We start from the raw sequence: 21,627 nt of genomic DNA, 5'->3' as shown, positions 1-21,627 counted from the left end.
AGGTGACCTGTGGCTGTGGGGGGATTTCTCATTATGCTGATTTGCTACCCCTGGGCTTCTTATTCAAGGTATAGCAAGGCACTGAGATTGTTGGAAAATGTCCTGGAAAGGACTTTGTGGGGCACCTATATAGATCCAGGGTGATATTGGGGAATATTTAAGGGAAGAGTTAGAGCAGCTGGGCAGTAGACACCCTCAGTCATGCTCCCTTCTGTAGACCCTGTCCCGTATCCCCAGGATGACTGTCTCAATGTGTGAGGCACCCACGTGTCTGTGGTGGTTTTGCATGACCCAAAATTATTCATTAAGAGTTCCCCAGCCCACTCACTTGAGTCCGCAGATATCAGGTAGGGGACAGATGTGTCCCCCATAAATTGGCATCCCTTGTGATGGGTCCCTTCACTCGGAGACACCAGGGGTACAAGTGACAACCAGGAGGTGAGATGCTGAGACACAGACCTTGTCCCATCTCCTGGACTGCCTGCCTCTTCAGTTGTATTTAGAGCTCCAGAAGACTCTTCTGCCATGCACAGTGAGGGATGGAGCCAGAGAGTGTTTTTTCCTCTACTGAGCAGAATTGAGGCCCAGCTCATGTAACTCTCAGAACCAAGTAGAGAGGATTCCCTCTGCTCCTGGGTGACACCAGGAGGGCGTCACCCAGCCCTCTGTATGTGATACTCCAGGGTGGGTATTTCTGCTAAATCTGCAGAAGCTGGGGAGCAATCCCGTGTGGCATGTGTGTTCTCAGGCAGACAGCTTGGATAGCCTCAGGGGTGAGTGGTAGCAGGAGTGGCAGACGGGGGAGCCAGTTGCCCCCAGAGGACTGTGTCAAGGAGAGGGACTTCTGAACAATGTGGAACACCAAGATGGATGGGTTAATGAAAGAGGAGAGGGGTGCCATCAAGTGCTCTTTGGGCTGGCTGGCAGAGGCTTAGAGCCTCTCCAGGACTATCAGAGGAGGTGGGAGGAACCTGCTATTGCAGCTGGAGATGAAATGCATTTTCCCTGCCTTGCCATCCTCTTCTGTCCTCTTCCAGATCTCCGCCTGCAGCTGCTGGATGTGAAGAACAACCCCTACCTGATTAAGGCTCTCTATGGGCTGCTGATGCTGCTGCCCCAGAGCAGCGCCTTCCAGCTCCTCTCCCACCGCCTCCAGTGTGTGCCCAACCCAGAGCTCATGCAGACCACGTAAGTGCTGGGGGGATGGACCAGCATCAGCGTCGGGGCTGGATCAGCTGTTCCCCCACAGCTGAGCATCCCTGCCATTCCAGGCTCAGCCCCCATCCCGGGCTCAGCCCCATGCTCTGGCTTTCACCCCCCAGCTCCGTTGCGGCCGTGGCTGCTCCTTGTCCCCATGGCCGGGAGTGTTGGCTCGGGGGGTTTTTTGTGTCTATATTTGGTAACCCTGGGAGGGCTGTGCCTCATCCACAGGCATTTGGCATCCAGGATGGAAAATTTCACTTGTGGGGTCGCTATGGAAACGAGCAGAGCTGGGAAGGAGGTTTATGGAGAAAGACTCCAGCAGCTGGGGGGGGCTCCCAAAGCATCCCCCCTGCAGCCTGGACAGCCTTCACAGCACCCAAAAGGAGCCTGGCACTCTGCTAATGCCTCCGGATGGCTGCTCCATTCTCACTCCTGGCCTTTGGGGATCCGTGAGATGTGCAAGGGCGGCATCTCCCTGGGGACCAGCTGAGATCCTCGTGCTCCCTGCCCAGGGGTGCTGCCAGTGAGATTTGCTTTCCAACCCTTGGCTAATGAGTAGTGGGGGGGGGGCTTGATGATAAAGCTGGTTCTGCCTTGGCACAGCCCTCGGAACAAAAAGCTCCCAAGATGGGCAGGTTTCTGAATTAACCCCCTGCCGCTGTTGTCGCTCCTTGGCTTTTAACTGCTTCCCTGGGATGGCTTTTATCCCTCATGGCCTCCGGCGCTGATCTCCTACCCACAACCCAGCAGTGATATTTAATTGGGGGGGCGGAGAGGGGGCTGCATGTGCTTCCCCCTCCTTTTTTCTCCCCACTAACCCTGGCAGTGGGGGTTTTTCGAGCTGTCAGACGGCCTGAGCATCTGATTAACTCTGACCTACATTCCTTCAAACACCGAAGCCGGCTTTCATAACCGGCCAGTCCCAGCTGCCCCCTCCCCAGGGACATACCAGGGCCACCAGAGCTGCCTGCCATCTTCCCGTGGGCATCCTGTGGCTGGTGTCTCCTCCTTCCTTGCATAGGGACAGCAGGACAGCACAGGGCTGAGTATCCATGACTGGAACCCTAGGGAGCCTGCATTTGGAGGCTCTAGCCATGCGTGCTCATCCCTGGGGACTGTCCCTGCTGCCACCGGATGTTTTTTGCTTGCTAAAAAAAAAACAGACATGGAAACTGAGGCACACGGTCCTGACATCCTTATCGCACTGCTTTTGACTGCAGTGGGTTGGGATAGAGGAGAGTATGTCTCAGAGGAATTAAACCTCCCATGTGAGCCAAGATGCAGATGTCTGTCCCTTGTCCCCTCCTTGTCCCAGGACCTCTTGGGCTCTGTCTCACACCTTTGGAGGAAGTAAATATGTCTTTGTGGGTATTTTATGAGGCACCAGCGTGACTAGGATTTGCTGAGCTCAGCTACTTCAGTTCAAGCTTTTGGTGCTGCCAGTGCTGGATGCTCACAGTACCAAACATCCCCATCCCCTTCCCACCCTCACTCTCACTTCCCACCCTGCAGGGACAACACCAAGCCCAGCACCAGCTTCAAGAGAACAGCAGCCTCCAACATCGACTACACGGAGCTGCTGCAGCACTTTGAGAAGGTCCAAAACAAGCACCTGGAAGCAAGACACCAGCGAGCCGGGCGGGCAGAGCAGCTGGACCGGCGGGTGGTCCTCTGAGCACCCCTGCGGCCGCCACGGGTGTGCACAGTTACTGGGGCAGGGACCAGGGGACACAGACCAGGGAACAGGCACACCGGTTTCTGGCCACTGGAGGATCTGGTGGGTTTAAGTGGAGATGGGCAGGCGCTCAGGACAGGACTGGTTTTCTCCTGTACTGTGTTTTTGGATGAGAGGGGACTCTCAGGCTGTGCCCAGCTTCTCCTGTGGGTGCTGGGAGGACATGGGGAAGGGTTGCCCTAGGAGAGGGCCAGGGTAAAGCACCTCGTCTTCTCTTGCAATGGGGCGAGGAAACTCCCCTTTGCTTTGCTAATGCCTTCCCCGTGACTGTCAGCTGAGCGCCCAGCCTGCTGCCAGCAGCACCGGAGGAGGGGAGGGGAAGACGGGAGCAACCCCTGCCCTTCCGCCCTGGAAAACAAGCACGCAGGACTGCCAGCCAGCTTTCACCACCCTGACTTCCACCCTCTGGTTCCAAGGCCCTGCTGGAGGTGGCCAGTGGCATCTTATTCGGGGACATGCTCCTGTGCCTGACACTCGACCCCCTTTCTGTATTCACACATCCTCTCTGAGTCCCCAGCTCTTGGCAGGGACAACTGCACAGCTTCAACTCCCAGCCGGCACCAGGGGACACAGGGAACAGTGGACCTAACCCCAGACTCCATTCCTTGTTCCTGCATTAAGCTCCCCATGATAAAATAAACAAGCAATGCAGACCAGCCCATTCCTTGTTATTGGGCTTCCCATCATAGTTTTGTTCCCAAGTGGAGCAAAAAATCCATCAAGGGCAGGGGATGGCATGGAGCATCTTGTTTGACCCTGTGCCCCGGGCTGGCCCAGCCCTGCCACGTTGGCTTGCCAGCAAGCAGGACTTCTCCGCCTGCTCTTCTTCCCAGCAGGAAAAAAAACACCACTGAAATTCTTCCAGGCCACGGTCACGAAACCGCAGCAGTGACAGGCATTTTCCTGGCCCTGAGCAGGCGCCAGTTTTGCCTTCATCCCGTCCTGCTGCACGTGAGGGACCCCGGCACGTGCCAGGCTGCTGCGGTTTGGGGGGACACCATTGCATCCCCTGCATGTTTCAGGCCCTCACTTGATCCCAGGAAAAGGGGGATTGGAGGAATTCGTGGAGTTTTTATGGCTTCTGGCCTGTTTACAGGGAAGACTGTCTCTGGCAGTGGGTTCCCCAAACAGCCCCATACCGGCGGTGCTTTGGCCAGGATAAAGACATTCCTGTCATTCCCGGGAAAGGGCTTTCCAGACCCAGTCACGGCGGGTTAATTTTAACAGCCAGCTCTCCAGGATATGCGAGCACTGGCTTCTCAAGCTGGCTGGTTTCTCAGGGTGCTGGGAGGTACCTGTTGCTGGACCCCAGGGTCAGTGTCAGTGTGGGCCAGGGCGGGCTCTGCCTCACTCCTGCCGAGCTCATTGCTGCTGAGCAGCCTCTTTCCACACTGACAGACTGGGTTTATGGAGAGAAATTCCAGCCGGCTGCTGGAGTGCTCAGCCATAATTGTTTCCTTATGGGTGGCTCTTGACCAACACCGTCCAGAGCAGTGTGGGCATCATCAGCATAGGATGAGGACTACTTTTCTGGCAGGAGGGGGAATAGGTGGCTCGGGCTGAAACCCTTGCCCCAGCTGAGCATCCTTGCATTGGGAGGGGTAGGGAGGTTTGTCGGGGCTCAGCCTGGCACCTCCCAGATCCCGGGAGTCTGGGGCCCCGGAATGGCTGTGGGAAGGGTTTGTCTGCTGGCAGGCCATGCATTTCCCATGGCTCCCTGATAATCGAGTGCACGGACACATTTCAGAGCTGTCGTGTAACTACTGCGGAGGGACTTTACCCTCCAGCACATCTTGGAGGGTCAGGAAGGCAATGGGGGTCAAACACCCTTTGGGGAGAGGCAGCGTCCTCCCGGCGCCTCCAGAGGTCTGGGACTGCCCCCGGGCATCCCATGGCATCTCCAAGTGCAGTGTCCTCATATACTCCCTGGGGTTCTCCTGCTCCTCATCCAGCAACCCAAGATAATCCCTGGGGGTTCCTGCTGCCCCCCACCAGTGCCACATCTCCAGGCGTCCCTCGGGTCTCCCTCCGCTGTAGTCCTGGGGCACCCGGTGTTGCTCCCCGACCTCCCCCAAGAGCATCCCCGAGAACCACCGGGGCTGCCTCCCGCTCCGTCATCCCCGCGCGTCCTCCGGGTTGCCCGCAGCGGCTCCCGGAGCATCCCCCCCGCCGCCCGCAGCCCCCGGCCCCGCGGCGGGCGGCGCATGTGCCGCTCAGCGCCCGCCCCGCCCCGCCCCCGCCACCGCCCCGGGCCGGAGCTCCCCGCGCCCCGCTCCGCTCCGCTCCGCGCTCCGCGCCGCTGCCAGGGGGCGGCGGGTCCGCGCAGCAGCACCCGCGCAGGGCGAGAGGGAGGGAGCGAGGGAAGGAAGGAGGCAGGGGGGCGATGCCCCGCCCGGCTCCGCCGCTGCTCCGCCGCTGTGCCCCCCCCGCCGCCGCCGCCGCCGCCGCCGCCCGGGCGCCGCCCGCCCCCCGCCGCCGCTGAGCCTGGCCCGCCGCCGCGGCCTCCCCCGGCGGCGCCGCCCGCCCCGGGCTGCCGCAGCGCCGCGATGGAGACGGCGGAGAAGGAGTGCGGAGCCCTCGGCGGCCTCTTCCAAGCCATCATCAACGATATGAAGGTAGGGGATCCCTCCCCCGCACCCCGCTTTTGCTGTCGTGACATCGTTCCCTCCGCACCATCCCCCCCATCACCCGGCTTCCCCAGGCAGCCCCCGCGCTGCCGCCGCCGGTGCCGGTCCCGCGGTGTGTGCCGAGGCTCTGCTGCCCAGCCGCGAGATGGGGATTGGAACCCCGCATCGGGTATCGGAGCCCGAACACCAGCCCCACAGCGAGTGTCGGGGTCCCACGTTGGCTGTCGGAGCCCGGCAGGGGTTGCCAGAGCCCCACATCAGCCCCTTACTGGGCATCGGAGCTCCGTGTTGGGCATCGGAGCCCTGGAGATTGCAGCCCCCCGTCATCTCTATATCCGCCGTTGGATATTGGAGCTCCATCCTGGGGATTGCAGCCCCACATCATCCCCAGATCCGTCACTGGCTGTCGGAGCCCCGTTCTGGGTGTTGCAGCCGTGTATCTGCTCTGTTATCCTTCGCTGGGTATCAGAGCACCATGTCGAGCATCGTTGTCTCACATTGGGTGTCAGAGCGTGGCACTGGGTGCCAGAGCCCCACATCAACCCCATAATGTGCATCGCGGCCCTGCATTGGGCATTGGAGCCCATACTGGGAATCCTGGCTCCATATCAGCCCTGTATCCATCCCCAGGTGCCAGAGCCCCATGTCGGGTGACACAGACCAGGCATCGCTGCCCCTCGCCAGGTCCCACTGGCCCCACACCAGACATTGCCACCCATTTCAGGCATCATGTTGTCCCTGTCCCCCCCGCCCCATGACCAGCCTGGATTTCTGCTGGACTCAGTGGGGTTGACACCAGTGGAACAAAAAGGTCCCCCAGCTCCTTGATCCCATTTCCTAACGCGGGAAGAGGATATTGCCTCCACCCTCCCTGGGAGCAGGATGGGGCCATGTTTAAAAAACCTTTTTGTTTGTTTGTTTTCATTTCAAAAAAATAAATTAAAAATGCTGAGGGGCATTTCTGACTAGGGGCTGAGTGAGGAGGAAGGGACCAGCCATGTTTCTTCATCTCAGGGGGCCAAAATTCCCACAGCCAGCTCCAGCACTTGGGTTTAGCCCTAGTCATTTTTGAGAGGCAAAAGCTCTCTTCCTCCTCCTCCTCCTCCTTCTCCTCCTCCTCTTCCTCTCTTCATGCTGCAGACCCGTCCAGACAATGCTGTCATTGCCAAAGCAGGGGAGGGGGGATAAAAAAAAAATAAAAGCCTTGCTGGGAAGGAGATTAACCCCTTCGAGGGACAGTGGTGGCTCTGCAGCCGGACTCTGGCTCAGAGCTGGGAGAAAAGCTCCAGAGAGAAAATCCCAACTCTCCTCAGGGCAGTGGGATCCAGAGCTGGTGGGAAACGGATGCTGGGGTGATCAGCTCCCACCCTCAAATGCCTTCACCCCAGCCACCCTCTCCAGGCAGCCTGATTGAGTCCTACACTCCCCGAGGGGAGGTGGGGGCAGCCCCTGCCTCAGTTTCCCTATTCCCCTGTAAGGCTTCAGAGGGGATAAGCCAGCCCAGAGCTGTCACCTCCCAGTGACATGCCCAGCACCATCCAGCTGCGGTTGGACTGGAAACCCCTCACCCGAGCAGACCCGGCTGGATTCAGTTTCATGCCACTTGAAGGTGGGAAAGATGAAAGAAAAATGGTGAAAAGGAAGTAAAACCCCACCACACTACAGCTGGGGCTCAGCTCATGCCCTCCACAGCCCTGGCTAAGTGCCAGTGGCACCTGAGGGTGTGCTGTCCCTATCTCCCAGCCACATGGGTGTCCTGGCGTGGGTACTGGGGGACACTAACTCTCTGCTTGAAGAGCTGCTAGCATTGAAGGGCAGTGATGTGCTTATTGTCCTATGGCTGGGATCCCTGTGCTGGTCACAGGGCAAGGGGACCTTATTTTGGTGGTGGATGGCTTTTTCAGCACCCCTTGGCCTGTGCTGGGGAGAATTTGTTTGCTGGTGACAGTCCCTAAGCTGGCTTCATTCCTGTTGCCTCTCCTTGCGTGCTCCGTGTCCCTGAGTGACCTTGGCATGTCCTTGTCCCCATTGTCCTCTTCCCCATCCTCCTCATGCCTGGCATCACAGGGGTTTGGGGACATCACAACCTGCTCCCTTCTACAGGGAAGCCTCACTTCCCTTGCCCAGGGTGACAGTGAAGGTGGCCCAGGGACAATGGCCCACAAATGGTGGCCCAGCCCTCTGGCAATGAGAATCCCTGGGGACCCACAACCAGGGGGTCACTGCCACAAGTGGTGTGTGAAGTGGCACCCTCAAACCCTTTCTTTGCTGATTCATGAGGAAATAGGGGCTTTCATGGTCCCAAAAAACAATGCTGGGCTGGTCTCTTGCCTCCTCAGTGCAAACCTTTTCCCCAAAGCTGCCACCAAGCCATAGTGCCCATGGGGATATGTGATGATGTACATGTCCCAGCCTGGTGGCTGCCCTAGGGGAGTTTACAGATGCCTGTCACTGCCATCGGATGGCCACACCAGGATAGCAGCAGGATTTTGTCATTGGGACAGCAGGACCAGGATTGACCTTGCTAGGATAGCAGCACCGACATGGCTTCACCAGGATGATGACACCAGGACTGCCCCTACTGGGATGGCTTTGCTGGGATAGTAGCACTGGAACCAGCTTCACTGGAGCAGCATTGGAATGGCCTTGCCAGGATGGTGGCACCTGGATAGTTTCACTGGAATGATGGCACCGGTACTGGCCACGCAAGGCTGGCACTGGCCTTGTCAAGACAGCACCAGGATTAACTTCACAGGACAACATGGACTGGCCTTGACGGGATGGTGACACTGGGATAGCTTTCTGTATGATGGATCAGGATCAACCTTGTGATGGCACCAGGATGGCCTTGCTGGGATGGCACTGCAGCTGTCATTACTGGGAGAGTCCTCACTGGAATGGCACCAGCATGGTCTACTGGGACTGGCTTCACTGGGACAGCACTGAGATAGCCTTGTTGAAACAGTGGCACTGGGATGGCCTCACTGGGATGGTGGCAGCAGCACAGCTCTGGAATCGTCTTGCTGGGATGGTGGCACTGAAGTACCCTGGAATGACTTCACTGGAATGATTGCAACAGGACAGCCCTGGAGTAGCCTCACCACAAGGGCAGTGGGACTGGTCTTGCACAGATGGCCTTGCTGGGATGGCATCAGAGTGGACTCATTGGGACAGCAGTGGGATGGCCTCCCAAGCACCTGTGCCTTGGTCCTGTCCCCACACAACTGCCCCACTCAGGGCTTCGGGGACCCCAACCTCCCCTCCTGCCCTGACGGTCCTTGGGCTCAGGGGAGGTGAGGACCGGGGCTCCCATCTGTGGGACTGGAGCTCTCCATGATGGTGGATTTGGCCATCAGTGCTTTGGGGGGAAGCTGCAAATGCTGGGGGTGTCTCCTTTACTGCTGGCCAGAGTCTTAAAGATTTTTCATTTCATGCCCGCAAATTTCCAAACCTATAACCTACCTTGACCCCTATGAGGAAAAGATCGTCAAAATCTTGTGGTCTCCATGGTCTGTAAGTTTGTGTGGCCAGATTGGAAATGGGAAAAAACAGGAGGGAAAAGAGTTATGCTCAGCCTTTATTAGCCATCAGACAAGCTACTGAGCTGCCCTGTCTCTCTGCACCAGTGAAGGGGGGACCTGCCCTGACTGGGGATGCAATGCAGGGAGTGAGGGGCCCTGTCTCTCACCATCACCCTTCTCCTTGCAGAGCTCCTATCCCATATGGGAGGATTTCAACTCAAAGGCCACCAAGCTGCACTCCCAGCTCAGGTGAGTGACCAGAGCGGGGGGTGGGACATAGGAGACCCCTTCCTCTTTGGCACATCCCAGTGTGTCCCACACCCACTGAGCTCCCCCCTCGCTCTCTCCACCTCAGGACCACGGTGCTGGCCGCAGTTGCCTTCCTGGATGCCTTCCAGAAAGTGGCTGACATGGCCACCAACACCCGAGGTAGGGTCCTCTCTCCTAGGGGTGGGCGTCCCCAGGCATGTCTGGGCGGAGGGGGACAGGTGATGAGTGTGCCCTGTGGGGTGTCCCCTGCCCATGTTTCTGGGGTGGAATTCAAGCAGCAGCTTCACCATCCACAGAGAGATGTCCAACATGTTCCCACACCCAAGGTGGAGCATTCCCTGGAAAGCTGCCTTGGAGTGGGGAGGGGGAAGGAGGTGGGCACCCATGTGGGTACTGCTCCTTACCACCCATGAGTGCTTAGCCACATTTTCTGGTGGGGCTGGGACATTCAGGGTGGCTCAGCCTCACACCATGGTCTCCTGCACCCATCTCTGTCCCCTGGGATGCACAGTCCACCTTCCTTGTCCCTGGCACCCACCTGGGAAGTTCCCTGGCTGCTCCGAGGGTCTCCAGGGAAAGGGAATCAGCGAGAGGGAGATTCAGGAATCCAAGCTTGACTTATTTGGGGACAAACCTCAACTCACCAGGGAGGTGACTGAAGAGCCACGGCTGCATGTGGGGTCCCCCATACTGTTGGGGAGTGAGGGGGAAGGATCCCCGGACCCTCTCCAGGTGCCTGCTGGCAATGAGGAGCCACTTCCCACTGCTTGGCTTCTGCCAAGCAGATGGTCCCGGGCTGGTTTGCAGACTGGCGGCATCCAGGCCATCTGGAGCCACGCGTGGAGGAGGAGGTGGAGGCAGCAGCTTGAGCCAGGATCAGCTTTTCCTCCAAACCCACTAGCCCACTGCACCAGGGGGATTAGGGCTCCCCCAGCTCCCTGCCAGCCCAGGCAGCCAAAGCAAGGAGAGGGGACAGGGGCAATGCTGGGGACAGCTGGGGACCAGCACCACAGGAGTCAGTGTAGTGTTGCTTTACCTGCAGGGCTTTTGGGGAACGTGGGAGGCAGAGCAGCAGCATGGGGAAACTGAGGTGCTGGGTGGGGGCTGGCTGCTGCCTTGCACACAGTGCATGAGAATCGGATTAGAAGCAGCAGGAGCTGGGATAAGAGCATTAGGAGCTGGATTAGGAGACTACCCCAGTGCAGGAGAAGGCCCTGGCCCATGGGTTCCCCTATTTCCTTAGCAGTGGTGGACTGAGGGACATCCAAAACTCCTGCAAAAGGGTGGGAGGTGTTTTGGGAAGCGTTTTTAGGGGAGAGAAAGGCTGAATGTCACTCCTTAGTTTGCACCCAAGGATTTTTGATTGCCGTTTTCCCTGGGATTTGCCAGCAGCACTGCCACCATGTGGCCATCCTTAGGCTTCAGAGTTAAGAGCGGTTTCATCTAAAAAGGATGCTCCTGCTATCTGCTGCTGGCAAATATCCCCCCCGAGGAGTTTGGACTCCCTTTTTATCCACTCTGAATTGTTCCTGGAGGTGTGGGACAGAGCTGACTGCCTCGAACTAGGCCAGGGTATCTCATCCCTTCCTTCCCCTGGCCCCCCAGTGCCAAATTTAAGACAAACCAGGAAAAAATGGGAGTGGGTTCTAATTTCAAAGCCTCCAGAAAAGATATTTAGTGTTTCATGTATTAGTTAGTGGATGATGATTTATTTATTTTGTGGATTTATCGTGTTAAAAACAAGCCACCCCCTGCTTCAAGTGTCCCCAGTGTCCTGTGCTGATCATCCCTGTCACAAGCCACCCTGCTCCCACTGTACAAACTGGGCTTGGGACTGGTGTGGGGGTGTCCCTGCCCCTCGTCAGCAGTGCCTTGCTCCCCACCAGGTGCCACAAGGGACATTGGCTCGGCGCTGACCCGGATGTGCATGCGGCACCGCAGCATCGAGGCCAAGCTCCGGCAGTTCACCAAGTAAGCAGGACCAGGGTCAGCTTTGCCTCCAAACTCACAGGCGTCGATGACACGGCCTGGCCAGGCTCATCCCTCACTGAAGAAGGGGATGCTGGATGTTGGCTGGGCATGGGATGGGGGAATGACTCCCTCCTGGCTCCAGGGCTCTCCCACACTCTCTGCTTCTCTCTCCCTGTTCCAGTGCCCTCATGGAGAGCCTGATAAACCCTTTGCAGGACAGGATTGAGGACTGGAAGAAAACTGCCAACCAGCTGGACAAGGACCATGCAAAAGGTATGGGGGAGATGGGATAAATCCGTGCAGGGTGGCTGTGCTGCTGGCCAGAGTCCCCTCTGACAACACTTCTGCACCCCCAGAGTACAAGCGAGCACGCCATGAGATCAAGAAAAAGTCCTCTGACACCCTCAAGCTCCAGAAAAAGGCTCGCAAAGGTGAGGAGGGATCTCCTGGGGGATGCCCCCACCAGCCCCTCCGCAGCACCCCCAGCCAGGGCCGGGATCCCGGCTGTGGCACTGCCAACTGGGGGGGTCACTAGGGGGGTCCTGCTGCCCCCCTGTAGAAAGGGAGGTGCCAGCACGGCCCCAGGGGTGGCGGGGAGGCGGGGCATGCGCCCCAGCCTTCGGCCTCTTTTCACACGTTTTCTCTGTCTCCTTCTCTTCCCTCCCCTCCACATCCTTCCTGTAGAGCTACTTGGTAAGTGAACCGCTGCCCCCCACCACCGGCCCCCTCTCTGCTTCCTCATCTACTCCTCCCAGTCTCCCCAGCCTCTGTCTGTCTGTCCGTCCGTCCATCCACTCCCTGTTCCCACCCTCACCCTGCTTTTAGCTTAGCTTAGCGTGCACCCCATATCCTGAGGCAATGCCAGCCCCACCATGTGGCAGCCCAAGGGGTCCTCTGGTCCCAAGTGCCAGGGATGGGGATGGGGTGGCAGAGGAGCCCCCTGCCCAGGGCTGCTGTGGGGTGAGGGTGCTCCTGGATCTTCCAGGGACATGGGCACAGTGGGAGACCTATGGTATCTGCTGGAATATGAGGATGGGGTGATGTCCCCAAGCTGGGCGAATGGCCAAGGCTTGGCAGTGGCACTACCAGCAGTTTGGGGAGGGTGTCAGGGGAGTCCAGCGCTGACAGTTCCCCATCTCACAGGGAAGGGGGACCTGCAGCCCCAGCTGGACAATGCGCTGCAGGACGTCAATGACATGTACCTGCTGCTGGAGGAGACAGAGAAGCAGGCGGTCCGCAAAGCCCTCATCGAGGAGCGGGGCCGCTTCTGCACCTTCATCACCTTCCTGCAGCCCGTGGTGGTGAGTGTTGGTGGCTGGGAGGGTCGGGGTTCTTCCTTCTGCCCAGTGGGTGCTGATGCTCTCTCCTATTTGTCCTCAGAACGGGGAGCTCACCATGCTGGGAGAGATCACCCACCTGCAGGGCATTATCGAGGACCTGGTGGTGCTCACTGCTGAGCCCCACAAGTTGCCCCCCGCCAGTGAGCAGGTCAGTAGGGGTGAGCCAGGGGTGAAGATGATCCAAGGAGCATCTTTGGGGGGACTTAGACCCCATCTTTCCTGCAGGTGATCAAGGACCTGAAGGGCTCTGACTACAGCTGGTCCTACCAGACGCCCCCGTCCTCACCCAGCAGCTCCAGCTCCCGCAAGTCCAGCATGTGCAGGTATGGTGAGGTGGGCTCCACACCCAACCACAGCCAGGAAATCCAGCCCTCTTCGTTAACCTCTGTGGGTTAATGATGCTTACAGCCTTTGGGGAGGCTCACAAGGTGCATGTCCACCTTCTCATGTCCATATGGGCAAGTGGCTCCCATTAATATGGAGGAATTGGTCATGGCGCACTGGGCAGGGCTGGTGGATCTATGGGGAAGGATGGGGACCCAATACATGCCCCAACACATGGGGACGATGTGTGCTGTGCATGGGTGTCTGGGGGCAAGAATACCACCTCTGTCACGTCCCCCAGCCTGTTCCCTGCCGCAGGGCCACCCCAGGAGGCAAAGGGACACCCCCAGGAGGACTACATGCCTCAGTTTCCCAGGCTGGGATGTGTGGCAGGGCGCTGGCCATCCTGCCACCTCCGAACCTTTGTCTTAAATTCTCTTTTCCTTCCTTTGTCCTCCCCACCGGCGTGTCCCCGTCCCCCCGGCGCCCCCCCAGCAGCGTTAGCAGTGCCAAGGGTGGCATGGCGTGGCCCGGCGGGGCTCAGACCTGCTCACCCAGTTCCACCTATCGCTACCGCAGCCTGGCGCAGCCCCCCGCCGCCGCCACCCGCCTCTCCAGCGTCTCCTCCCACGACTCCGGCTTCATCTCCCAGGACGCCGCTTATTCCAAACCACCTTCCCCCATGCCCTCGGACATCACCAGCCAGGTACAGGGAGAGTGGTCCATGCTGCTGATCTCCATGCCTCAGTTTCCTCTTCCGTAGAATGGGTGGGTGGTGCTGGGTGCAACACAAGGGTCCAGTGCAGAGGTGATGAGACCCACCCTCAGAAGTATTTCTGTCTGTGTTGGCATCATGGGAAATAGATACTGGGAATATTGAGGGTGCCTGCCATACTTGGGGACGTCCTGGGCCATACGTCAGAGAAACCCCATCCATTAATTGCCCAGGGATGAGGCACTGGTATTCTCTCCCCGTGCCAGGAGAACAGGGTGTTTCCCAATCACCCATAATACCCAGTTTGTGCCAGTCATCCACCAGGCAGCATGGAGCAAAGCTTCCCATTCATGCTGCACCATCCTCAGTGCCAAGGATGCTCCAGGATCCCCAGGGAGTTGCCATTTCCACCTCTCCATGCTAACCTGGCATCACCAACCCAGCAAGGTCCCCACTCCCCAAAATATCTGTTGGCTCTGCATGGCTTGGGGCGAGAAGGGGGAAGGGTTGGGGCAGTTCATCATCCCAGTTCTTGACCCCCTGCCAAGATTGCATCCTGCTCGCCATCCTGCATCCACTACCAGAGGGGAGGAGGGCTGGGGGCTGCGGGTGCTGCTCTAACCAGGCTCATGGCTCTGGCTTTGCTTGCTAACTGCCTCTTCTCTCACCTTCCGGCTCTCGGCTCGTCACGGCACAGCAGAAGTCCTCCAGCTCGGCGTCCTCAGAGGCATCCGAAACCTGCCAGTCAGTTAGCGAGTGCAGCTCCCCCACCTCGGTTAGTCCTTGCCATCCCACCAGGGTTGCATTTCACACGTGGTTTCCCCCTCACTTCATGGGGTTCAGCCCCTGGACCCTCCCCTCCCTTCCTGCATGGGGCAGAGCATACTGAGCAGCACCCGTGGCTTGACACGGGGGACATCAGCTTGAGACCCCTCCTGCCATACTCCTGGTCCCCAGTGTCACCAGCACGGACCGCATGCCTTGCCCGTTGCAGGACTGGTCCAAGGCCAGCCCCTATGACCAGCCGGTGGTCCCTACCCTGCAGCGGCGCAAGGACCGTGTGGAGCACCTGCGGGAAGCCGAGATGGGCTCCCCTGCTGGTGGGTACCCGGCCATCGGTGGCGAGGATGCTCCCAGGCCCCGGATGTCGCCGGCTACAATTGCTGCCAAGGTACCGGCTGTGGCAGGGAGGGCACAGAGGTGGGGGCCTCCTGGGAATTCCCAGAGGAAGAACCAGGGTGCTCACAGTGCTTTGCCTCAGCAGCATGGGGAGGAGGTGTCCCCTGCCGCCAGTGACCTGGCCATGGTCTTGACCCGTGGGCTGAGCTTGGAGCACCAGAAGAGCAGCCGGGACTCGCTGCAGTACTCCAGTGGCTATAGCACACAGACCACCACCCCCTCCTGCTCTGAGGACACCATCCCTTCCCAAGGTACTGGCACCAGGGGTACCTGGGATCACCTGAAATTGCACTTAGAGTGGGGTAGGGCACAGCAGAGGTTTTGGTGGTCCTGGGGCACATTTGTGTGCTCTGAGTCCCATAGCATTGGGCCGTGGTCATACTGCGTAGGGGCTGGTGGGATGCCACAAATAACCACAGCTTTTCCTGGTTATTTGGGTGTTGGTTGTTTGGGTGTTGGGGCTCAGTGGCTGCAGTTGTGCCAGGGAGTGCCATAACAAATTACGGTTTGTGGTGATGTGTCTGTGCAGAGATTGAGTACAGGTGGAGATGGTGGCAGATGGTAGGTGATGGCAACAGAGTCAGTAGTGGGAGATCAAATAACCACGTCTGTGGTGATGATGGCTGAGCCAGTTATGAGCACGTGGTGGTGACAGTGGAGATTGGCTGTGATCATGTTGTGATGGCTGTGGTTAGGGTGGTTGTGATTGTTGGGTTTGGTTGTGATTTCAGTGTGATGGTTGGGGTGATTGTGGTTTCCCTCCAGTGGCGATGTTTGGATTTAATGGTGAGCATGTTGTGCCAGCAGCAAGTGGGACAGTAGTACTTGTCTGACGATTGAATTTAGTTGTTGTTGTGCTGTGATGGAGGTGGCTGGGGCTGGCATGGTTGGGCTTGGCTACCCACTGCCCCCCCATCCACACTGATGGCACTGCTCCCTCCCCAGGCTCCGACTACGACTGCTACTCGGTGAACGGTGACGTGGAGTGTGACCCCCAGAGCGATTTTGACAAGTCCTCCACCATCCCACGCAACAGCAACATCGCCCAGAACTACCGGCGGATGATCCAGACCAAGCGTCCTGCCTCCACCGCCGGGCTGCCCACCGGCACCAACCTCCCGGCCGGCACCACCCCGGGGGTGGCCACCATCCGCCGCACACCCTCCACCAAGCCCTCGGTCCGCCGCACGCTCTCCAATGCTGGCCCCATCCCCATCCGACCCCCCATCGTCCCCGTGAAGACCCCCACAGTGCCCGACTCCCCCGGCTATGCTGGTCCTACACGGGTGGGCAGTGAAGAGTGCGTCTTCTACGCTGACGATGCCTCTCCAAACCCCCTGGATTTTGCCAAAGCTTCGCCCAAGCGGCTGAGCCTTCCCAACACTGCCTGGGGTGGCGGTGCCATGGAGATCTCTGTCTACCCCGGGGCCGGCCAGCACCTCTCCGCTGAGGAAGAGGAGGACCAGCAGCTGGCTGCCAACCGGCACAGTTTGGTGGAGAAGATTGGAGAGCTGGTGGCCGGTGCCCACGCCCTGGGGGAAGGCCAGTTCCCCTTCCCCACCGCCCTCGTGGGGTCCGGCCCCAGCGAGGAGACCCCCGCGCCGCCCCCCGCGGCCTCCATGGACCCCCCAGCCGAAGACATGCTGGTGGCCATCCGGCGCGGGGTGCGCCTGCGGAGGACCGTCACCAATGACAGGTCGGCCCCGCGGATATCGTGATGATGCCCGGCCAGCGGGGACGTGCCCACCGTGGCCAATGGACCCCCGGGGGCAACTGCTGCGCCTCCCCGGGAACCCCCACCCGCCGGCACCCGCTGCCCTGTCCCTCCCTGGTGCCCTCTGCTTCCTGCCCCTCTGTCTCCTCCTGCCTTCTTCCTGCATTCCTCCTTCACTTGCTCTCTCTTTGGCCCTCTTTCTCCTCTTTTTCTCCTTTTCTCCTCTTCCCTACTTTTTCTGCTTTTTTCTTTTGTTCTTCTATGCCACTTTTCCTTCTCTTTTTTTCTTTTCTTCATTTTCCCATGTTTCTTCTCTTCTTTTCCTCTTCTTGTCCTCCTTTTCCTTTCTTTTCAACTCTTTTTCTCCTCCCTTCTATTTTCCTCTGTTTTTCCTTTTTTTCACCTCTTTCCCTTTGTTTCTCGTTTAGTTTTCCCCTCTCGCTTTCCCTCTCCTCTGTTTTCTTTCCCCCGGGCGCAGGCGGGTGGCCCCAGCCGCAGCAGGAGAGGACGGTGCCAGCAGGGCTGTGGCAGCCGTGGAGCACCAGGAGCACCGGGAGCGCCAGGAGTGGGGGGCCCTGGCCCCATTCCCCCCAGCTGCCTGCTTGGGGCCAGCACAGCTCAGCCTCATTCCAGGGGGCAGAAGCAACGGGCTGGGGGTGCAGGGGGGGAAGAAGAAGTGGGGCACATGTGAGAGGGTGGGGGGCTGGGGGTAGAGGCACTGCAATCCCCTCTGTCTTGGGGGGACACCGGGGTGCAGGGACTGAGGATGCTGAACCTCCACTTTGCCTCCCCTCACAAGGATCACTTGGGACCCCCCTCGAACCCCCTCACTGTCCCTCAGCACCCACAGACTCCGTGCAGGGTCGGCTCAGAGGTGGGTCCAGGCACAGGAGGTTTGAACTCCGACCCCCCAAGCAAAGCAGCTGATTTCTGCCGGCGGCTGGAGGAAAGCACAACCCCCCGGCCCCCCGCTGTACATAGCCCCCCGCGCCCCGCTGTCTGTCGCATCGCAGCCCCTCAGCCCTCCCCCTTAGGAATAACAATTTAGTTCCACCCCTTCCCCCTTCTCCTGCCCAGAACCGCTGAGGCCAAGTGACAAATGTTTGGGTTTGAGGGAGGGGGGGTCTCTTATTTTGTACAGAAAACAAAAATTCTTTGGAAAAGAAAAAAAACTGACCTGTCTTTCGACTGAAGTAACTTTTCTGGTGCTGTTGTTAACTTGGTCCTTATTATTTTCTTTTTTTTAATTTATTTTTCCCCCTCGTGTTCCCGCCTCTGCCGCCGCTTCCTCTCTCCCTCTCCCTCTGCCACGTTTCTTTCTCTTTCTTTCATTCCGTCTTTTCTTTTAATTTTTTTTTTCTGGTGATAATTCCCCTCTTGCCCCCCCACCCCGTTTTCCATAGTCACTGCTACAAGTAACGAATGCACTGTGAAGATTCCAGTATTAATAAAGGTTGTACTGTAATTAATAGCCTTGCCTGTGCTCCAATGGATGTTCTGGTTCTCTGGGATCAGCCCAGTAATGGGAAACAGGTGGGAAGGTCCCATCACCCCTCTGGGGTTCCCATGGCTTGAGGAGGGTGGGTGTTTGGGGTATGGAGGAGTGCAACAATCCGATGGCCAAGGTGGCGTGTGACCCTGGGATGCAGAAGAACATCCTGCTGCCCCGTCCCCTCCAGAAGAGGGGGTGCAGGCGGTGCCCCCAACCTCCGCCCATCCCAGCAGCACCCGCAGCGTTGCCACCTCCCAAATCATCGAGGCCGATTGCCAAACCTCGCTGGGGCAGAGATTGCCAAACCGGCTGTGGAGAGCAGTGGGGATGGAGGGGCTCAGCGTGGGCAGTGTCCTGCTGACCGGCTGTGATGGGGGGCTGGGCCTGGGGCTACTGAAGGGGTTGCTGGAGCAGCCCAACCCACCTCGGAACATCTTCGCTGCTTGCTTGGACCCCCAGGGCAAGGTAGGGAGGACACCGGGGCAGGGGGACAGGAGGGAGTCAGCTCTGGGATGGGTACCTGGGGAATGCCACAGTCCCACCTGGAATTGGGAGGCTGAGTGCCAGCATCCTACACGATGAATGACACAGAAAAATACATGTATATATATACACATATATATATAAATAGATAACAAAAATACATACACATATATTAAATAATAAAAATACCTGTGTATGTATTAAATATGTATGTATTTAATTTTTTGTGTCTCTTGGCACGGGTATATGAGTGATAGGGAGTGCAGGGGGGGTTGCTGGCAGCCCCCGTGCCGGGGGCATCGCTGCTGGGAGCTTTGAAGCTGCCAGGCTCAGCCAGGTGCAGAGAAGCAGCAACTCGCCCCAAATTGCTCCCACTGGATCTTGTTGTAACCTGTCAACTGTGACATGAGGGGCCACCCTCTTCCCACCTTGGCACAGTGCACGGCCTCCCTCCCTGTGAGCTTCCCCATGTGACCCCCCCTCCCCCCACTTTCTCCACTTAGGCTGTCAATGAGGTGGCTTTGGGCTTTCCCAACGTCATGATCCTGCCTCTAGGTAAGTGCTGGGACGGGAAAGGGATGAAGCTTCTCAGGATTTAATTGCAACCGTGGGTGGCTCCAGGAAATGCCGCCAAGCAGGTGGGTCCCTTGGTTTGGCTTAGCTCAACCAGGTCACTGATGGGACCAGGACAATGCTCAGTGGCTGGAAGTTGCCTCCTGCCATATCTTACAGCATCTTGCCAGGGTTGTGGCCACCAGCCTGTCCCCAAACCCTCCTGTCCCCTTGCAGATGTGACAGACCCCAACAGCATCAAAGCAGCAGTCAGGAAGGTGCAGGAGGAGTTGGGAAGTGCTGGTCTCAACCTCCTGATCAACAACACCAGCACCACACGCCGCAGCACCTTGGCCACCGAAACAGCAGAGAACATGAGCCTCGTCTACACCACCAACACCATCGGGCCCCTGCAGACAAGCCAGGTGAGGACACAGGAAATCCCTGCCCCAAACACTGGGAACAGGGAGGAAGAGGATCCCTGAGATCCCATCCCCTGCAGGCCTTCCTGCCCCTGTTGAAGAAGGCAGCTGAGGCCGAAGGGCAGCGTGAGATAAGCTGCAGCAGAGCTGCCATCATCAACATCTCCAGCATCCTGGGCTCCATCGAGATTGCAGAGGCTTGGGAGGAGAGGCAGGACATCTGCTACCGCTGCAGCAAGGTACCACGACTGAGAGGATGGGGAGGAATTTGGGGGTCACCTCCTCTGGGATTCCCCCCACCACTGGCCATGGCATTGCCAGATCATGATGGTAAGGAGGGGAATTTGTCTTCCCAGGCTGCTCTGAACATGCTCACCAAGTGTCTGGCCCTGGAGTATGGGAGCAGCGGAATTCTCTGCGTGTCTGTGGATCCTGGACATGTGACACCTCCCTTGGAACAGGGGATGGTGAGTGATGCAAGGTGCATGGAGTCCTAGCTCAGCAATGTCCCATGGGCACCCATTCCTGGGGACATCCTTTCCAAGGAGCATCCCTTCCCAAGGCCACCCATGTCCATGAACATCCCTTCTCGGGGTCAGCCTTTCACCAAGAAATCCCTCCCCAGAAACATTGCTTCCCACAGACATCCCTTCCCATGGGAACCACTTCATAGGGCATTTCTTCCCATGGACATCCCTTCCTGAGGCATCCCTGACCGTGGACATCCCTTCCCTGGGCACCCACATCTGTGCAGTCCCTCGCAAGGAGCCCACAGTGGCTGTGCCACCACAGCAAAGGGACAATTCCAGGCTCTCTCCCAGACCATCCAATTTCTTCCCTGTTTTTTATTTCCTTTCCCATCCTGATGGTGTGTCAGCAGAGGGCACCCTGGTCCTGCACTCGGCTGTCCCTTACCCTGCTCTGGCTGACAAACGGGTCACTTTTTAATTAGGAATGAAAAAATTACCCTCCATCCTTACAGCACTCAAACGAGAGACAATCAATTTGTGCAAAGCCGCATCCCTTGGCTGCTGGAGCATCTCTGGCTGCTCCCAAACCAACCCAGCTGGAGCTGGCACTCCTCCATACCATGGGTGGGATGAGGGTGCTGGGATGGAGAATCTTGGTTCACATTTTCCCTTGCCCTTGGGTGCTACAGGGCCCGGTGACGTTGGAGGAGAGTGTGCGGGGTGTCCTACAGCTGCTGACCCAGCTCTCAGCCACCAGCAATGGCACCTTCTGGGACTGGAGAGGGCAGAGGCTGCCCTGGTGAGAGCAGCATCTGTCCACTGGGCTTAAATAATTAATTAAAGTGAATTAATTGCTATTTCCAGGCTCACTCTGATTCGGGGGTGGTTGGCAGGGGAATAGAAACAGGGATGTACAGACTGGGGGATGAGAGTTGGATTCGCTGTTCCTCTGGTCTGGGATGCTGATTTGGGTCAGGGCAGCATAAGGAAGGATGCTCCAAGTGTGGTCCTGAATCCAAGGCATCCCCTGGGGCCAGGAGAACGCCCTGGGTATCCTCACTCTAGGGCCATAAGCCATTACTGCTTGTGGGGACATCTCAGACAGCCCCCAAACTCAGCCCTTGTCCTGCTGAGCCTGCCCACCCCGAAACCAGCTGGCCTTTCCATGCCCACCCCAAGGATGCTGCCAAGCGTTTTTCTTGCTGGTTCAAGGCCAGCAAAGGTTCTTCCTATTCCAGCAGCTGGGGGGGTTTCACAGTGGGAGATCTCCCAAGTCTCAGTGCATGCCTAAAGATGTCTTTTCACACCTGGGCAGGGCGCCCTGGGCTGACCCTGCCTGAAACCATCCCTCATGGTACACCAGGAGATATTGTAAACAGGCTCCCATTCTCCTTCCTTTGAGTACATTCCTGTAGAGGTTCTCAGCTGACATTTTTGAAGCCAGTCCTCAAAAGAAGGATCAGAAGAAAATGCACAGTATCTCAAGTGGGCTGGATACACAGGGTTTCGGCAAGGCCATTGGTGTGAGGATGCTCTGGGAAGTTTGGCAGGGATCATTTTGCAGGGACAGTTTCAGTTTTCCCACAATGGAGGAGGATGAAGGATCATT

General features: G+C 58.1%; 3 protein-coding genes across 17 annotated transcripts in view; all 3 read left to right on the top strand.

Annotated features, from left to right (window-relative positions):
* The window catches only part of VAC14 (VAC14 component of PIKFYVE complex), a 58,931-nt gene extending 55,337 nt beyond the window's left edge, over positions 1-3,594 (top strand). The window contains exons 18-19 of the mRNA XM_014880813.2: positions 1,038-1,188; positions 2,716-3,594. Coding sequence (XP_014736299.1) covers positions 1,038-1,188; positions 2,716-2,878 — 314 coding nt within the window. The 3' untranslated portion in view covers positions 2,879-3,594. The remainder of the gene's footprint in view (positions 1-1,037; positions 1,189-2,715) is intronic.
* Positions 3,595-5,442: 1,848 nt separating this feature from the next.
* Positions 5,443-18,068, top strand: MTSS2 (MTSS I-BAR domain containing 2). Of its 15 annotated transcripts, none has more exons than XM_088171933.1 (15): positions 5,443-5,553; positions 9,274-9,335; positions 9,442-9,515; positions 11,243-11,327; positions 11,509-11,600; positions 11,684-11,758; positions 12,012-12,020; positions 12,471-12,628; positions 12,708-12,815; positions 12,893-12,990; positions 13,490-13,697; positions 14,404-14,481; positions 14,701-14,877; positions 14,968-15,136; positions 15,831-18,068. In XM_088171933.1, exons 1-15 carry the CDS (start codon positions 5,485-5,487, stop codon positions 16,601-16,603), a joined length of 2,235 nt encoding a protein of 744 aa, XP_088028059.1. In that variant the 5' UTR covers positions 5,443-5,484; the 3' UTR covers positions 16,604-18,068. The 15 variants fall into 15 exon arrangements, with proteins under 15 accessions (XP_088028059.1, XP_014736337.1, XP_088028064.1 ...); XM_014880851.2 differs by having other exon boundaries at positions 13,487-13,697; XM_088171940.1 differs by having other exon boundaries at positions 5,444-5,553; positions 13,571-13,697.
* Positions 18,069-18,220: 152 nt separating this feature from the next.
* Positions 18,221-20,843, top strand: LOC106855780 (uncharacterized). Its single transcript, XM_014880696.2, has 6 exons — positions 18,221-18,556; positions 19,078-19,129; positions 19,364-19,551; positions 19,629-19,787; positions 19,905-20,015; positions 20,708-20,843. Exons 1-6 carry the CDS (start codon positions 18,419-18,421, stop codon positions 20,819-20,821), a joined length of 762 nt encoding a protein of 253 aa, XP_014736182.2. The 5' UTR covers positions 18,221-18,418; the 3' UTR covers positions 20,822-20,843.
* Positions 20,844-21,627: the final 784 nt, after the last annotated feature.

Source organism: Sturnus vulgaris, chromosome 12, assembly GCF_052056855.1.
Source record: "Sturnus vulgaris isolate bStuVul1 chromosome 12, bStuVul1.hap1, whole genome shotgun sequence".
In the NCBI taxonomy this organism is placed as follows: Eukaryota; Metazoa; Chordata; class Aves; order Passeriformes; family Sturnidae; genus Sturnus; species Sturnus vulgaris.
This window is presented reverse-complemented; position numbering and strand designations above follow the sequence as displayed.

What these genes read in the sequence shown, in the direction of transcription:
- MTSS2 (XM_014880851.2), top strand. Translation starts at nt 5,485, where the DNA reads ATGGAGACGGCGGAGAAGGAGTGCGGAGCCCTCGGCGGCCTCTTCCAA. An exon ending in CCTCGGACATCACCAGCCAG is followed by an intron (nt 13,698 to 14,403) that starts GTACAGGGAGAG and finishes GTCACGGCACAG; the next exon opens with CAGAAGTCCTCCAGCTCGGC. An exon ending in AGTGCAGCTCCCCCACCTCG is followed by an intron (nt 14,482 to 14,700) that starts GTTAGTCCTTGC and finishes TGCCCGTTGCAG; the next exon opens with GACTGGTCCAAGGCCAGCCC.
- LOC106855780 (XM_014880696.2), top strand. Translation starts at nt 18,419, where the DNA reads ATGGAGGGGCTCAGCGTGGGCAGTGTCCTGCTGACCGGCTGTGATGGG. An exon ending in GCTTGGACCCCCAGGGCAAG is followed by an intron (nt 18,557 to 19,077) that starts GTAGGGAGGACA and finishes TTCTCCACTTAG; the next exon opens with GCTGTCAATGAGGTGGCTTT. An exon ending in GGCCCCTGCAGACAAGCCAG is followed by an intron (nt 19,552 to 19,628) that starts GTGAGGACACAG and finishes CATCCCCTGCAG; the next exon opens with GCCTTCCTGCCCCTGTTGAA.